The following is an 18,903-nucleotide window of genomic DNA, read 5'->3' on the forward strand; positions in this document are numbered from 1 at the left end:
CTTGGACGACACTCCAGTGCAGCCACATCTGAAGAAAAGGTTCATTGTATGCAAAAATAGAAATCTTATTTTACAAAAAAGAGAAACATGGTTTTAAGATTTATTGAGCACAATTTATTTTATGTTTAGGCTATTGAGACAGAATGTTTATCTCATTGTATTTATGCTCAATGTATTTTGTTTTGGTTTTAAATAAACTAAACACATTTTGAACACTTAAATATTGCCATGTTTTGTCCATATGTGCCCCCCTGAAAAAACACTGGCCCCACCTTGGCCCCCCTAGTAATTTTGGTCTAGAACCGCCACTGGCCGCCGGTGACTGGCTACTTTTGAGACCGCTGCATTTGATCACTCGATGTTCTAAAATAGCAGCTAGTCGGGTGCTAACGGTTAGCATTTTAACTAAGCCAGACAGCCACAAGCTTTAATAAGACCAATTCTTGCACGTATAGAACGGTATTACAGCACTTAAATATTATCTAGGAACAAAAAACAATGGTCATTAACCCATGTAGACACTATGTTGAGAACATATACAGTCATCATGCAACTCCTCAAATAACATTACATTTTTCAGGCGTTTTTTACCCCAAGGATAGGTCATGGCTAATATGGTTAGATGAAGGAGGCTAGGTTACGAGAGACAAAGTTTATATATATATATATATATATATATATATATATATATATATATATATATATATATATATATATATATACAATTATTTTAACACTTACGCTTTGATTGTAGACGAGTAAATGACTTCCACTTCAACGCTGATCGTTTACGCCCAGTCACCGAGGCTCCAAAGAAATACACACTAGTAGATGAAATTCAGCAAGTTGATAAATGAACACACCTATCTGAGGAAAAGCCCGGGAGTCACGTTCCTTAGCAACCAGATTGCCCAGCCATTGGTTCCATCCACTGACAGTGTAGCAGCTAGCAGTTTGTAACGGAATGCTGTTGAATATTATAATAGCAGCCAGCAGCTACACTGTCAATCTTACTATCTCTGCTGTCAGTGGTTCCATATATCCACCAGGGGGAACCAAACATTGTATGGTCTACACAGTACTCGGGTCTATCATTACTACCAGAGTGGATTACCGGAGAACAACCCCCCCCCAAAAAAAAAAAAAACTCTTTGGATCTGCACGAATTACACAAGTCGCCCAAAATGCCAGGGAAAAAGCAGAATGCGCCGAAAAGTGCGCCGTTTGCACGCTTGTTATCTGTAGCCTATTAATTAAAATGGGGCAGTCGAGCAGTAACGTTAGTCCAACACAGTAACAGAGATGCTTTCACATAAAGGCAGCAACAGCCACCATCAAATGGTGCAGGTGGAGTCTTGTTCTTGGACTCGACTTGGGTCAATAGTGGACTCAACTCAAACTTGACTCGAAATTTTCTTTAATGACTTAGGCTTGACTTGGACTTGAACACTGGGGACTCAAGACTGGACTCGAACTCGAGGTTTACTGGCTCAACTCCAATACTGACTAGCACTAAAGCACTAAGACAGTGGATGGTTTCATTCACTGGATATCTGAGAGTATCTTGAGTAAACCAATACATATCCAATATTATGCTCAGTACAAACACACTAATATTGTTTACAACAGGATAGAAAATATGATCATGAAAAGACAGACAGGTTTCCTTTTTTAATCTGATTCAGAATCGTGATTACTTTTGCAAAATTCTGTTGATGTAGTGATATCTCCCAAGCAGGGGAGGAACTTGACATCACGGGATGTGAAATAGGGCGCAGAACCTGATAAGCAACTAACACAGCAGAATGACAACAGTTACCAGTTACAAATGAGCAGGAATCATCTGTGACTGGCTCGTTGTTTTGCTAAATCTATGCTAACCTAAACAAGATTTCATTTCCATATTCTTGGGTTGTAAGAGAACAGACTAGCACTCTGGGTGATCATTCATGTGAAACTTTGGTTTGGTTTATTTTGTTTGTCCTCAGAACTGAATTTGGGGAGGTTAATCCGAAGTGGTATTGTTTTTGTTTGTATTGGTGCTTTATTATTAGCGCTCTTGACTAGTTGACTAGCGACACACTCTAAAGATGAGACACGATGGACAATAAATGCATACTTCTCTGTGCATTCATCTTTAAACAGTCAGTGTTCATTTTCAACTTTTCCTTTTTATTTGTTTTGAACAAACCATGATGGCAATTTACTATATGGACACTAGTGTTTCACTGGGAAATACACCACTTGTATTTTTCATACGAGTTCCATCCGGGACATGGAGCATCAAAACCATGACATAAATATCTCTATATATCACTTCGAGGAATTGTTTTGATAAATTTGGGTACTTTTTATTTGTGAATGTGTCGATATCATAAAAAGAAAATCACACGTTGGCTTGAAGATAAGTTTATCTTGTGTTGAAAACCTTTCATTTTTCATCGAAAATACATCACGGATCTGAGTGACATATTTAAATAATGTTGGATGGTGTTGAGTGGTATATCAGATATATTCCATTCAGCTAGCATGATACTGAACGAGTCAAAGACGAGTAGCTGAATGGAATATATCTGATAGACCATGAAAAAAGCCATTATTATTATTATTATTGTTGTTATACATTCCTTTCGAGTGTTCAACGCATCTTTCTCTTTCAAAATTCTCTCAAAATCTTCTGTATTTAACAAAGCAAACCTGACGGCCATGTTTACAAACTGTCACAGTTGCTTGCTAGTGCGGAAGTTTTACGTCTCCGATGTGTGACGTCATGTTGTCTTGACAACCATGCAATATCGTAAACCATATTCAATGCTCATTCTCCATTGGGTAGAGTGACGTAATACACATAGGATAAGTGATATGTTAACAATATTGTATGCTGTCAAACCAAATGAATGAAACCTGCTAGAAGGGTTTCATTCATGGAATATGTTTTTATTCCATGGAAAAAGTGTCCTGTATGAATAATACTTCCCGATATTTCACTCCGATGACGTCACTCCCAGTGTTTTCCTGCTGAGTAGATGCACATTGTAAAAACGGTGAACCAGTTCAAAATTAAAATTCTTTTGATTCACTTGTTTTTTTTGTGTGTGTGTGTGAGAGAGAGTGTGTGTGTGTGTGTGTGTGTGTGTGTGTGTGTGTCCATATTAAGAACATTACATGGTGGTGCAAAGATATGAAATTTATCTTCTTATGTTCAAAAATATTTCATGAGTGAACGTCCTACGTAATATCATATATATATATATATATATACACACACGCGCAAACAAAGCAAATACATGCTTAAACAACAATGCATAATGTCCACTGTAATTTACACGCCTTGCTCTTGGAGTGATCTTTGTTGGTCGACCACTCCTGGGGAGGGTAACAATGGTCTTGAATTTCCTCCATTTGTACACAATCTGTCTGACTGTGGATTGGTGGAGTCCAAACTCTTTAGAGATGGTTTTGTAACCTTTTCCAGCCTGATGAGCATCAACAATGCTTTTTCTGAGGTCCTCAGAAATCTCCTTTGTTTGTGCCATGATACACTTCCACAAATATGTGTTGTGAAGATCAGACTTTGATAGATCCCTGTTCTTTAAATAAAACAGGGTGCCCACTCACACCTGATTGTCATCCCATTGATTGAAAACACCTGACTCTAATTTCACCTTCAAATTAACTGCTAATCCTAGAGGTTCACATACTTTTGCCACTCACAGATATGTAATATTGGATCATTTTCCTCAATAAATAAATGAGCAAGTATAATATTTTTGTCTCATTTGTTTAAATGGGTTCTCTTTATCTACTTTTAGGACTTGTGTGAAAATCTGATGATGTTTTCGGTCATGAAACCCCATTAGACATCTATTTCATTGTTGAAAAAAGTTGTCTTTCTTGTTGATTTATCAATTTTTTAGCACCTACATGCCATTGTGTTATGAGGAGTAGGAACTGATTAATTATTTCAAACCTTTCACAATTGATATTTTAATCTCAGCTAACATTACTCATTCTTTCAAGAAAAGTGACAAGCCAGTGCCATTTTGCGTTCAGATGTAGAAGTATAGAAAGTAAGTTTGTTGGAGACCTTCCGCTGTGCATTTTGGTGTCAACATTGTGCACATCTGCTTTTGGGAAAAGAATGCAACTTGTGCTGTTCTTTGAACTCACACACCTCCAACTGAACACAGGAAACCGAAATGATTTCCTCCATTTGGCAGTGACATGTTTCAGAAGAACAATGAACACCAAGGGCAGCAGTATAGTCTTATTCCTCTATTTCCTGACTTTGTTTACCTTCACAGGTAGGTCATGATTGATTAATCAGTCAATAATCATTTTAACTTCATGTTTGACTTAAACACCTTACCTGATTGGTCTTTGTGCTCCAATTTGTCTTTATCGGTGTTGTAGATAGGACGACAGATGTAGTAGGCAAATACGGATTGTGACATTGAATGATTTTTTTAAATCAGGTTTTATCTATCTATCTATCTATCTATCTATCTATCTATCTATCTATCTATCTATCTATCTATCTATCTATCTATCTATCTATTTCCCCTATGAGCTTGTAATTAACATTGTGCTTACTCTTTCTAGAATTCATCAGAACTATTTTTGCGTATTTGTGTGTCATGTGTTAAACATTATATATCTGACTGTCAAATTTACTTGAATTTCCTTTTGCTTTAAAATGCCTTTACAAATTTTATCCACAGACTGTAATACATGTCAAGAAAATATATTAGAAGGGAACAGTCTTACCATTCCTCTGTCTACAAATCCACTTAAAGATGATGATCGATTCTCGATAAAAAGAGATAATTTTGTAGTCGTCCGCAGAAGGACAAAAGGCCAAAGGGGCCCAGGGACTTTGGAACAAGACAAGTCCCTGATACTCCCAGAATTGAAACTGACTGATGCTGGGACATACACTCGTGAGGTTTTTGATGGGAAAGGCAACCCAATAGGATCACCATGGTCATTAAACGTCTGTGTTTATGGTAAGACATTTGGAATTATAAATGTTATTTTACCGCAGATCTTTCTTGTTTTTAATGGACGTGAGAAAAAAAATTGACACTTATTAACTCTCATGACAAATTTCGATATCTTACACCATATCTCTGGTGCAATATTACTGAATGTTAACATCATGCTTAATATTTACTCTTGAAAATATTTATAAATATGAGATGATTTACAATCCTGAATCCTGCATGAATGTACTCATGATGCTGTTCTTCTATATTGAACAGCAAAAGTCCCGACACCAACAGTGAATATTACATGTCAAAATGAGAAGGTTTACTTCAGCTGTGATGTCAATTACACCAAAAGTCTGACCTACAGCTGGCAGAGAAATAAAAAAAAGTTGGAAAAAGAATTAAACAAAAAATACAACTTTTCAACAAATTATGAAAAGGATGGCCAGTCAAAGTTTGCATGCACTGCATCTAATCCAGCTCATAACAAGACAAGTGATGAATTGAAAATAGAATGTAAGTATTTTTCATACACTTATTTTCAATCTTCAATGTTTTTTAATCTCTTGATTTGTGAGTATGGCATGCAATCTTATAAATGAAAGCTTTTGGAATTTGCTCAGGTTTATCCCAGAATACGCTCTTTGGCTTTGACTTTTGGATCATGGTGAGCATCTTAGCTGGTGGAGGAACTCTTGTACTGATACTGTTTATTGTGCTGGTAACTGCTTCCTGCCGTGCCTGTAAACGCAAAAGGAAACATCAGGAAGGTAAGTTCAGTCTTAGATGTTTGGAAATTATTATTAGCTCATTTGGCCGGCAGGTGATGAGTTTATGCCATCATATGTTGTCCACCGTCCGTCCGTCATCATCCACATTTCACAAAAATCGCTTGTTCTGTCTCAGTTCTTCACTGATTTTTATTCTTTTTGGCAGGAAGGTAGGTCTGCATGGGGTGCATATAGCTTCTACCTGCTTTTGTATAATTGTAATTAATAATGAAGATATGGAGTAATTAATCAATCCCTAACGAGCAGTTTCCACAAAAATCGCTTCTTCTCCCTCAATTCTTCACCGATTTTGATTCTTTCTTGCATGAAGGTAGGGGAACCTAGGGTGCATAGAACTTCTACCCAGATTTGTTTCATTACAATTACGAATTAAGTTATGGACTAATTAAGCCTTAATGAGCAGTTCAACAAAAATCGCTTCTTCTCTGTCAGTTCCTCACCGTTTTGGATTCTTTCTGGCAAATAGGCCAGTATTCCTAGGGTGGATATCGCTTCTATATACAGTATAGCTTTTGTATAGTGTATATAGCTTACAACATTTATCGCACTTTAAATCATTCCTTCTGGACTAGACAGGGCCGGAGAGAGCTACAGCGTCATTGATGGTCTTGTTATTTCCTATTATGTTTTTTTTTTGCGAAGTATTGAAATTAAATAAAGATTATGCATCTTCCTAAATTAAAACATGACAATTTCAAGCTATTCTGTTTGGATCTTGTTTTTGAAAGCAAGCCTTGAAACAGTGTGTCTCGTCCTGACGTCCTGTTTTAAAGGTGTACTAGACAAGGTTCATGAAAGCTGCATTTATCTAGATTCGGTCTCTAGCAGTTGTACCTAAATGAAATCTAACAACACTGGAATAATAAGTCTATTCTTTGAGCTGAGCCATCATTCTCACCCATGCACACAAAGCTCCGCCCCTAGTACCTACAACCGCCAGTGGAGTTCAAATCAAGTTCACATTAGCAAGGATTGTCATAACATTTATTTAATAAGGACATTATCATTACTTTGCTCTTTAGACGTACACTAATCTCATCACTATCTAATTTAATCGGAACATCTCTACACCTGCTGATTCATCTGATCCTCCAATCAATCAGACAACCATTTGGCAGCAGTGCAGCGCATAAAATTATGCAAACATGAGTGAAGAGTTTCCATAATGCTCACATCAACCAACAGAATGTGGAAAAAAGAAATGCGATCTCAGTGACTTGTTCGTGAAAACGAGCTGCTTTGAGTCTCATTATACGTTTTACACAGAATGGTGTGAAAAAAACACATTTCCAGTAAGAGGCTGTTATGTGGGTGAAAACTGGTTGTTGATGAGAGAGGTCAAGAAAACGTCACATGGTCTTTCTTTTCAAAAATAAACGTGGTCTTTTAGTATTGTCATCTATCTTTCTCAGAGTTTGGCATGATTTGTATTCTGAGATGATTTTTGGTCAACTCAAACCAATCTGCCTGTTGATCTTGTCTCTCAAGCTACATGGCATTTCTACCCACAAGACTGACTCTCATTGGATATTTATTTATTGTAAACTGAAACAGGGCGGGAATTTGAGGAGTTCGTGAGCATCTATAACAGGGAGTCAAACTCAAATTCTGCCCAGACCACACTGAAAATTTTGTGCGTCGCTGAAGGGGTATAATATGAGACAATTATTATTATTATTATTATTATTATTATTATTATTACACTGTTGATTTACATCAATAAGCACAGGCTTGTCAACTGAAACAGAACATTTCCAGGCAAAAGAAGTGCTAATAGAGACTATTGAAGGTACCATTTATTATTCTATCCACATTCACTGGATATGAGCAATCGCGTGTTCTGATTGGCTACTCTACTACTAGGCTATCAGCTCATATACCATGAGTAGGGAAAAACAAAATGGTAGATAGTGTTGCTGAACCAACTGAGGATGAAATAAAAACTCTACTCGAAAACAAAACCCCAAAACATACAAAAAATAGTTACAAAATATGGAATGAAAATATTTGATGGTAAGAACATATCTTTTTTTTCCTATTTTTGGTTTGATTTTCAAGGATTATCACGTTTTTCACAAATTGCTCCTGTCATTTCGCCGGTTTGTTTACATTCTAAGCAGAAATGATTTTGTCAGACGTTTTGAATAAAGTTTTTATTTATCGAATTTGCAATAAATAAAAATAAAAATGCTCTGTTTCTCAAAATCCAGTGAATGGTGATAGAATAAAACAGTTATTCCACTCAATCTCGTTGTACATGGCTTATAGTATAACTGTTAATTATACTGATTAAAGGTTTTGGTTATGAATGCTTGAATTTCTTCTTGAAAGCTGCTAGTCAGAGAGCTTCACTCGACACACAGAGATATAGAGATGCAGAGGTTAGGAGATTTACTGTCGAAACAGGAAAAGAAAAGTAGATCATGATTTATGAGATAAGGCTTCATTTCTTCTGGTATTAGTGATTACATTTAGTGTTTTTCTGTCCGACTGTCATGAAGTTATATGATGGTATGAGAAGATTATTAACATGGCAAGATTGGTTCATTGTCGATTGTGCCTTAAATAAATAAATAAAAAGCTTCATCCCATCACTATTCCTTCTGCTGTACACCTAAATTGCATGAGTGTGTTGCACTGATCAGTTTCACTGTGTGTGTGTGTACCGTATATACACACACCTGTGAGTGTTTTGCCTATGTCTATTTCTTATCTAGAGTGTTTATACTGTTTATATTGTTTATTTCAATTATTCTGTTGGCGGCATGGTGGTGTAGTGGTTAGCGCTGTCGCCTCACAGCAAGAAGGTCCTAGGTTCGAGCCCCGGGGCTGGCGAGGGCCTTTTTGTGTGGAGTTTGCATGTTCTCCCCGTGTCCGCGTGGGTTTCCTCCGGGTGCTCCGGTTTCCCCCACAGTCCAAAGACATGCAGGTTAGGTTAACTGGTGACTCTAAATTGACCGTAGGTGTGAATGGTTGTCTGTGTCTATGTGTCAGCCCTGTGATGACCTGGCGACTTGTCCAGGGTGTACCCCGCCTTTCGCCCGTAGTCAGCTGGGATAGGCTCCAGCTTGCCTGCGACCCTGTAGAAGGATAAAACGGCTACAGATAATGAGATGAGAATTATTCTGTTTTTATTTATCACATTGCCTGTTTGCACCGTGGGTCAGAGAGGACTGAAATTTCATCTGTGCTGTATGTCGAGCATGTATAGCATATTTGACAATAAAGTTGACTTGACTTGACTGATTGACAGGACTTATTTTGCTATGCCATCCTGGTTTTGCCACTGCCAACAGCGAACAGTTCTGATGCGCTTTTAGATTGTGAGCATGACAAACATCAAACGTGGCACACAGGCATTGATTTTATGCAGCATTTCAGTCCTGTGCGATGTGCACTCAATGTGAACCCGCACTCATTGTACAACGGCACTCGCTACGCTACAAAGCTGATATTCTAGACAGTGTCAAATTTTTGAGGAGTAGATATTATCAGCTTCTCAGGTCGATGATAGTCTGCAGGCTTTTTTTCCACAGAACAGAGGGCCGTGCTTGGTATTCAGACCTTGAGTTATGGACACATGGTATATAAAAAGACCAACATTAGACCAATGTAAACTCAGAACTCTAACACTATTTTCCAAACACATGTTTCAGCCATATAATATACTTTGCTGAGGCCATGGCTGAAATTATTATTATTATTATTATTATTATTATTATTATTATTATTATTATTATTATCCTAACATTTTTAGGACACTATTTCTCCCTCAGTTTTCAACCAATCATTACCAAATTTCACATGAAGAATACCTCTGGGCTGAATTAATTTGCTATGACTTTTGGTGCTGATCTGGATCACTGAGCTGGAATGGTCCATGAAAAATGGGATTTTTTTCAATTACTTATAACTCTGTCAATTTTCATAATTTTTTTAATCAATTCTTTTTTTTTTTTAAATTTTGTTCAGCACGGCAGGGCGCAACTTTTCCTCACTAAGCGTCATTCTCTTACTGTTCCAGATCTATAGGGTATGGTGACCAGATGTCCTGGTTTGTAATAGCTAGCACAAATTACTGTGACTTTAGTCCCAGTCTCTATCTAATTGTTGTTGTTGTTGCTGTTATTATTATTATCATTATTATTATTATTATTATACTTTTCAAATCCTTTTCTCAACTTTTCAAGATACTTCTCGGTATCTTTCTTTTCCAGACCTAAAGCTCCGGCAACTACTGGTACAACTGTGGTCTTAATTGTGGTCCACATTCTTTCTGTTTCAATCTGTAGGTCTTTATACTTTGATTGTTTTTCAAATTCCTTCACAGAAGCATTTCTATCCGTCGGTACTCTCGTATCAATCAATGGGCAAGTTCTCCCTTTCTGATCCTTCAGCACTCTGTCTGCTCTATTTGCTTGTATGGTTCTATCAGTGTTTATGATAAAATCCCATAAAATAGTAGCTTGCTCATTTTCTGTGGCTGGTGCCCAGGAGTTTGTGCTCGTATCACTTGTCAGCTGATGGAAGGCTATAGTGTTGGCATATTTTCCGATTCTGCTGTGTCTATTCATGTATTCATTGGGTGTGAGAGCTGAGCAACATTATTATTATTATCGTTGTTGTTGTTGGTGGTGGTAGTGTTGTATTCTGCAAATTTTCCATGTTAGTAATTTGTACTTGCAAAAAAAAAAGACGATTGCACATAACTTTTGTCTGGGAGAGAGAGAGAGAGAGAGAGAAACCCACCTTATTGACCTACTTTGAGACATTTCCTCTGAAAAAGAAGGTTGCTCAATTATGTTTTTTTTTCTTTTTTGAAATATCATCTCAGCAGGTGTTTAAAGCAGGTTATGGGTGCTCAAGCACTGTTTTTTATTTTTGATGTGAAAAGTATGTTAGTTTCCTTCTTTTAAATGAACCCTTTCATGCAAAAAATGATGAAACATGCAGATTTACAAATTTAGAATTACTCAATAATTGCATATGAATTCAAATGAACTTTCCATTTTTCTAAAAAAAAAAAAAGCAAAGCAAGCAGCCCCGGCGGCACGGTGGTGTAGTGGTTAGCACTGTTGCCTCACAGTAAGAAGGTCCGGGTTCGAGCCCCGTGGCCGGCGAGGGCCTTTCTGTGCGGAGTTTGCATGTTCTCCCCGTGTCCGCGTGGGTTTCCTCCGGGTGCTCCGGTTTCCCCCACAGTCCAAAGACATGCAGGTTAGGTTAACTGGTGACTTTAAATTGAGCGTAGGTGTGAGTGTGAATGGTTGTCTGTGTCTATGTGTCAGCCCTGTGATGACCTGGCGACTTGTCCAGGGTGTACCCCGCCTTTCGCCCGTAGTCAGCTGGGATAGGATCCAGCTCGCCTGCGACCCTGTAGAACAGGATAAAGCGGCTACAGGTAATGAGATGAGATGAAAAAAAAGCCCCCAAAACACAAAATCCACTGAATTTAACAGGCACCAGTGGATATCACTGAAGAAACACGTGGCAAATAAATAAATAAATAAATAAATACAGCTTCATAATAATTGCATAATTTTAGGTTTAAAATATTATGTTCAATATGTTTTTTTAAATACTTTTATATCAAAGAGGAATGAAAATGCAATCTTAAAACATTGACCTTGACATTTCTGGTTAAAAATTTTAGACAGAAATGCTGAGACATGTTCTATGTGACACCCTCACCATGCTGGACTAGGAGGAACAGACCTTAATGAAGTAATAAAAATCAGAATAATGTGATATATCACATCAGGGTGGTTTACTTATACAGTGCGTGTATATATATATATATATATATATATATATATATATATATATATATATACACACACACACACACACACACACACACAGTGGTGCTTGAAAGTTTGTGAACCCTTTAGAATTTTCTATATTTCTGCATAAATACGACCTAAAACATCATCAGATTTTCACACAAGTCCTAAAAGTAGATAAAGAGAACCCAGTTAAACAAATGAGACAAAAATATTATACTTGGTCATTTATTTATTGGGGAAAATGATCCAATATTACATATCTGTGAGTGGCAAAAGTATGTGAACCTTTGCTTTCAGTATCTGGTGTGACCCCCTTGTGCAGCAATAACTGCAACTAAACGTTTGCAGTAACTGTTGATCAGTCCTGCACACCGGCTTGGAGGAATTTTAGCCCGTTCCTCCGTACAGAACAGCTTCAACTCTGGGATGTTGGTGGGTTTCCTCACATGAACTGCTCGCTTCAGGTCCTTCCACAACATTTCGATTGGATTAAGGTCAGGACTTTGACTTGGCCATTAGCAAACTGCAGACGAGCAGCAGTGTTCTTTTTGGAGAGCAGTGGCTTTCACATTGCAACCCTGCCATGCACACCATTGTTGTTCAGTGTTCTCCTGATGGCGGACTCATGAACATTAACATTAGCCAATGTGAGAGAGGCCTTCAGTTGCTTAGAAGTTACCCTGGGGTCCTTTGTGACCTTGCCGTCTATTACACGCCTTGCTCTTGGAGTGATCTTTGTTGGTCAACCACTGCTGGGGAGGGGAACAATGGTCTTGAATTTCCTCCATTTGTACACAATCTGTCTGACTGTGGATTGGTGGAGTCCAAACTCTTTAGAGATGGTTTTGTAACCTTTTCCAGCCTGATGAGCATCAACAATGCTTTTTCTGAGGTCCTCAGAAATCTCCTTTGTTCGTGCCATGATACACTTCCACAAACATGTGTTGTGAAGATCAGACTTTGATAGATCCCTGTTCTTTAAATAAAACAGGGTGCCCACTCACACCTGATTGTCATCCCATTGATTGAAAACACCTGACTCTAATTTCACCTTCAAATGAACTGCTAATCCTAGAGGTTCTCATACTTTTGCCACTCACAGATATGTAATATTGGATCATCTTCCTCAATAAATAAATGACCAAGTATAATATTTTTGTCTCATTTGTTTAACTGGGCTCTCTTTATCTACTTTTAGGACTTGTGTGAAAATCTGATGATGTTTTAGGTCATATTTATGCAGAAATATAGAAAATTCTAAAGGGTTCACAAACTTTCAAACACCAGTGTGTGTATGTGTGTGTGTGTGTGTGTGTGTATTTCTACCATCTTTATCTTTTATAAATGTGGCCACAATGCATGAAGTTAAGTAATTATATCGATATCAATAAATAATTGATCACTGTGATGCCAGTGCTTTATTCATTATAATGCAAATAGTGAACTCAGGGTATTTATGTAATCTTTATTATATCAGACAGCTCACCAAGATCGTGAGAAATGTAAATGTTTTTCAGTAAAACGCTAAGATAATGATAATTTAAAAATGACCGTTGAGTAATTTCTAGAAATACACAGTCTAGTGCAAATATTCTTGTCGAGGAATTTTGGTTTCATTAAGTTGTGAATAATAATAATAATAATAATAATAATACAATCCCGTGTCCTTTCCCAGATGAAGAAGAGTTCAGACTGAACTACGTCAACACCGGTCCACCTCCTGGTCAACAAAAATCAAAGCAAACAGCAAGAGGTCAGCCAGCACCCCCAGAACCCTATGATGATGTTTCTGCCCATGAAGTACCTCAAGCCGAACCTCGACCCAAGACCCAGCAACGCGCTCGGCCTCCACCACCTCCAATCGATGACGAAGAGGAACACCCTCCACCATTACCCCAACCGAGGAAAAAACAGCGTGAAAAAAAGCTTGAAAAACCAGTGTGATGGAGGATTGGGTACACCAGTCAGGTGAAATGATTAAATTATATTTGTATCTGGATCATTCCAGAATTCGGGATCCATTTTGTGTCTCTGAGATCAACCTTTTGTTATTTTCCACAAAAGAAATCTTTATTGGATCAGTTTTGAACAATAATGCAAATTATGACAATCTTTCACCAATAGTGATGCTTGATGTCCATTTTAGACCCAATTTATCCATAAAACATAAAACTCCCACCCATTCCCACACATTATTGGCCGTCTTTGACTCCTGATTCAGCCATTCAACTCCAATAAACAGCAGGTGATTCAGTCTAACAGTTTGTTTTTTGGAGCTTATTCTATTAAAAGTAGTCAGCTTTTCGATTTCATAAAATCGGTGAAATTTAGTTCTGTCTGAAATGTGGTCATTGTGATGCTTTTTTTCTGTAATGTCTAAAAAAACCCACCCCGTTCTGTGGCTGGGAAGTGATTTAATTTGAGGGGATTAAAGCAAATAATGTGCATGAAATCGCTCGCTTCACGCAGTCAAGCAGACAGAGGAAGTCCGTGTGTGTGCGCATGCGCAGGTTTCCCTTTGAGCGTGCACTGACAGTTCCATCATTCTGTCGCTAAACGAACAGCTGATCACACCAAGGTGCTCGCTGAGCGCCCATATTTATTAGTTTGGTCCTGCGTTTCCTTTCCTTCGTATATAACATAACATCTTTTCTTCAAGCTTTCTGTTACTGTAGTCGGTCTTTCACGTTTCATTCGCACACTCACGTCCTCCATTTTTCTCTCCTGTTTCAAATTTGTATCCCACAATGCCTTGCATGAACAGCGAAAGCCCACCATGTGATGCATGACGTAGTATCTTGAATTGGGCCATGGTGAAGCAGGAAAAAATAGCAGTGAATTTCGGGCCATGTGGCTCTAAATTCATTAATTGTTCTATTAATAAAAAAACTAATAAAATTGGAAGTCTGTGATTTGAATTCAGTAGCTTTCGGTCAACGAAACAAAAATAATTGGGTGTCGGGAAAATTATTTTGATGACTTAAACTTGAAAAATCTGAAAGGCTGTCTAGCTTTAACTGTATTATGTGAAATTTCAGTCATAAATATATATATATATATTTTTTTATTAGTCCCAATGTTCTTGTCAACTCTGTTAACTCTGTTATAAAACCACATAAAATCCACAAAGACTTTAATAATACGCATGACGCCTGCACCAAGTGATGTCACTTCCTCTGGCAGAAAACCTCAGAAAGGCAGTGAGGGATGTATGTTCTGTTTCTTCTCTCATTAATTTGAACAAAATGTTGAGGATTTTACACCAACATGAGATTAATTATTCATCAACTCTGTTATTGTGATATTGGAGTGAATCTCTCACTCAGTAAAAAAAAAAAAAACAATATGATTAAAATCCATAAAATTCAGTTTTTATACATGCCGTGTGGTAGCTAGTTTGGGGTCAGTGTGTGGCTTTAAGACACAAAATGGTGGAAAGTGTCAACTCTGTTACGGTATAGCCAGTTTGCTTAATGGATTGTGCAATTTAACGATCACAGGGTTGATGATGACTAATAAAGTCAACACTTGAAATGTACCCGCAGTTATAGAATGGGCTGTGTGTATGTGTGAATATATATGAAGGAAATAAGAGTAATAGTAAATGTGCAAATAATAAAGATAACATTTCAGCACTTTTCACGTACATGTGTGTTTTATATATATCCATACATACTTTATATAATATTCACTGTTATTAGAACAGAGTAAAGAGAACTGAGTCAGCTTTCATAGTTACACATATACAGTATATTTATATTAGAGACACACTTGGGGTCTTATGAGCTTGTAGTCTGTCTGTCCAGGAATATTAACTGATTGAAAAGATTTTTGGAAAACTAATTATTATTATTATTATTATTATTATTATTATTATTATTAAAATCTGTATTATTAGTTTCAAGAAACAAACTTTTTAGTCAGACTAAGAAAAGTTCTGCGTCTACATTTCAGTGTAATTCATAATTTAACATTCACATTTTTTCAAAACAAACAAACAAACAAACAAACAAACAAACAAACAAACAAACAAACAAAACTAAAATAATATTCTATTTAAGAAACCACAAACCTGCAGACTCCTCACACTGAGCATCCGAAATAAGCCAACCCATGAAGTCACATCTCCTAATGTAGTGCTTTGTTTCAAAAAGTTACCAAAACCACAAAAGACAGATTGCAATTAGTCACAATCCGCATTCAAGATTATCCGCACGTACGATAAAAGTGAGAGAACAACTTGCAATTCTTTCTTGCAACATCATTGCAATGGCTGTTTATTTCTTTTAGAATTGATTTGAAGATTGCATTACTGGTTTATAAAGCTCTCAGATCACATTGTTCAAATTTGAGTTTTAAGGTCACATACTGGCCTGTTACATGCTCAGGTAAAAAAAAATAATAATAAAATAAAGAAAAGAAAAAAGAAAAGGGGAGGGGGACTGAGGCAGAACCTGAAGCATCTTTCTGTCACTATGCAAAAAAGACATGTATAATTTAAATGATCAATATTCAACAGATGAATTTCATGAGTCATTAAAAAAAGCAGCTAATAACATTAGAATTTCAGTAGAATTGTTCGTTCTTCATTTTTATTTCCCCCTGCATTTATGGTTTTATTTTCGTCTGTGGTGTTTTGTTTTTTTCTCACTCTCGCATATTATATGGACCTCACACCAAGTGGTTTTAAAAGCAGGTAGCAAACACCCAGTGAATGACACTTAGCTCTTTTATTTCCTCATCGGCTGCTCGTTTCCTGTGTGTAGGTGATATGTAAAACTGCAGGAGGTCTTTTTTTTTCCCCACATGCATACACCATTTTGACTGCGAACACCATTTTGACTTTTTAGCAACAGTAGTGCTATGTCAGTAAAGTCATTTTTAATTACTTATAGTACAACCCCAATTCTAAAAAAGTTGGGTGTAAACTGTAAATAAAAACAGAATGCGGTAAATTATAAATCATAGAAACCCTATAGTTCATTAAAAATAGTACAAAGACAACATATCAAATGTAGAAACTGAGAAATTTTATTGTTGTTTGAAAAATATATGCTCATTTTGAATTTGATGTCAACAACATGCTTACAAAAGTTGTGACGGGGCATGTTTACCACTGTGTTGCATCACCTCTACTTTTAACAACACTCTGTAAACGTTTGGGAACTGTGGAAACCAATTGCTGTAGTTTTGAAGGAGAAATGTTGTCCCATTCTTGCCTGATATACAATTTCAGTTGCTCAACAGTTCAGGGTCTTCATTGTTGTATTTTGCGCTTCATAATGTGCCAAATGTTTTAAATGGGAGACAGGTCAGGACTGCAGCAGGTCAGTTAAGCACCTGTACTCTTTTACTACAGAGCCATGCAGTTTTAATATGTGCAGAAAGTGGTTTGGCATTGTCTTGCTGAAAGAAGGAAGGCCTTCCCTGAAAAAGATTTTGTCTGGATGGCAGCATATTGCTCTGAAACGTGTTTATATCATTCAGCATTAATCATGCCATCCCAGATGTACAAGCTACCCATGTTATGTGCACTAATGCCCCCTCATGCCATCACAGACGCTGGCTTTTGAACTGTGCACTGATAACAAGCCGGATGGTCCCTCTCCTCTTTAGCCTGGAGGACGTGGTGTCCGTGATTTCTAAAAAGAATTTCTACTTTTGATTCATCAGACTTCGGGACAGTTTTCCACTTCGCCTCAGTCCATCGTAAAAGAGCTCGGGCCCAGAGAAGGGGGCGGGGTTTCTGGATATTGTTTATATCTGGTTTTAACTTGCATTTGTGGATGCAGTAATGAACTGTTTTCACAGACGATGGTTTTCTGAAGTGTTCCTGAGCCCATACAGTGATTTCCACTACAGACACGTGTCTGCTTTTAATGCAGTGTCTCCTGAGGGCCTGAAGATCACAGGCATCCAGTGTCAGTTTTCAGCCTTGTCTCTTGCATACAGAGATTTCTCCAGATTCTCTGACTTTTTTAATGATATTATGAACCACAGATGATGTGATCCCCAAATTCTTTGCAGTTTTACACTGAGGAAAGTTATTCTTAAATTATTGCACTGTTTGTCCACGCAGTCTTTCACAGAGCAGTGAGCCCCTCCCCATCTTTACTTCTGAGAGACTCCGCCTCTCTGGGATGCTCTTTTTATACCCAATCATCTTACTGACTTGTTGCCAATTAACCTAATTAGGTTTTTTAGCATTACACAGCTTTTTCAGTCTTTTGTTGCCCCTGTCCCAACTTTTCTGAAACGTGTTGCTGACATCAAATTCAAAATGAGCAAATATTTCTCATCTCATCTCATTATCTCTAGCCGCTTTATCCTGTCCTACAGGGTCGCAGGCAAGCTGGAGCCTATCCCAGCTGACTACGGGCGAAAGGCGGGGTACACCCTGGACAAGTTGCCAGGTCATCACAGGGCTTCTGATATGTTATCTTTCTACTATTTTCAATGATATATTGGGTTTCCATGATTTGTAAATCTTCACATTCTGTTTTTATTGTTTTACACCACATCCCAACTTTTTTGGAATTGGGGTTGTACATCTTGTGTTTTGTGCATTCCTAGATTTTCTTCTTATTTATATAAAATCTGTTTTGTATGTGTATTTTTTTGTCCATATGTTGTCTAAATTATATGACATTGTTTCCATGAACTCACTGTAGCACTGTAGTGAGATTATGAACAAATGTAAATGCCATCGTGTCTAAAGAATTGGAAGTTCGACAAGGTTGTGGGATAAGACATTGTGAAATCAACATACCTGATTACATAAATAAATCCATGAATAGAGTGGAATATATATAGTAGCATGTTTTTCATTTAATGTATTAAAATTTCATTTATTGCAATGTGTTGCAGACTAGATGACCTACTGCTCCTCTTTTTACCACAAGCCAAATCAAATGGAATTTATTTGTAATGTCAAATATATATATATATATATATATATATATATATATATATATATATATATATATATAAACATATAAACTTGTAAAAGTTGGGACAGGGGCAACAAAAGTTGTGGAATGCTAAAAAACCTAATTAGGTTAATTGGCAACAGGTCAGTAAGATGATTAAACACTCTGTAATAGTGTTTAATGGCTTATATAAAAATAGACACTCAAGTCCATGCTTATTTGAGCAGGACAATGACAGGCCTCATTCTGCACGGGCTATAACAGTGTGGCTTCGTAGACTCCGAGTGCGTGTGCTTGACTGGCCTGCTGCCAGTCCAGATCTGTCTCCTATTGAGAATGTATGGTACATCATGAACAGAAGAATTAGGCAAGGGTGACCACAAACTGTTGAGCAGCTGAAGTCTTGTATCAA

At 37.3% G+C, this 18,903-nt stretch overlaps 1 protein-coding gene across 1 annotated transcript; it reads left to right on the forward strand.

The window, feature by feature from the left end:
- Positions 1-4,208: 4,208 nt before the first annotated feature.
- On the forward strand, positions 4,209-18,423 carry LOC132898592 (T-cell surface antigen CD2-like). The gene is made up of 5 exons (XM_060940306.1): positions 4,209-4,304; positions 4,722-5,006; positions 5,262-5,504; positions 5,612-5,758; positions 13,238-18,423. Exons 1-5 carry the CDS (start codon positions 4,241-4,243, stop codon positions 13,504-13,506), a joined length of 1,008 nt encoding a protein of 335 aa, XP_060796289.1. The 5' UTR covers positions 4,209-4,240; the 3' UTR covers positions 13,507-18,423.
- The last annotated feature ends 480 nt before the right edge of the window (positions 18,424-18,903 follow it).

The sequence above is a fragment of the Neoarius graeffei genome, chromosome 14, assembly GCF_027579695.1.
Source record: "Neoarius graeffei isolate fNeoGra1 chromosome 14, fNeoGra1.pri, whole genome shotgun sequence".
Taxonomy (NCBI): Eukaryota; Metazoa; Chordata; class Actinopteri; order Siluriformes; family Ariidae; genus Neoarius; species Neoarius graeffei.

Excerpts from the sequence above, each read along its gene's own strand:
- LOC132898592 (XM_060940306.1), top strand. The coding sequence starts at position 4,241 with ATGAACACCAAGGGCAGCAGTATAGTCTTATTCCTCTATTTCCTGACT. Across the intron at positions 4,305-4,721 it reads GACTTTGTTTACCTTCACAG|ACTGTAATACATGTCAAGAA; the intron begins GTAGGTCATGAT and ends TTTTATCCACAG. Across the intron at positions 5,007-5,261 it reads ATTAAACGTCTGTGTTTATG|CAAAAGTCCCGACACCAACA; the intron begins GTAAGACATTTG and ends TATATTGAACAG.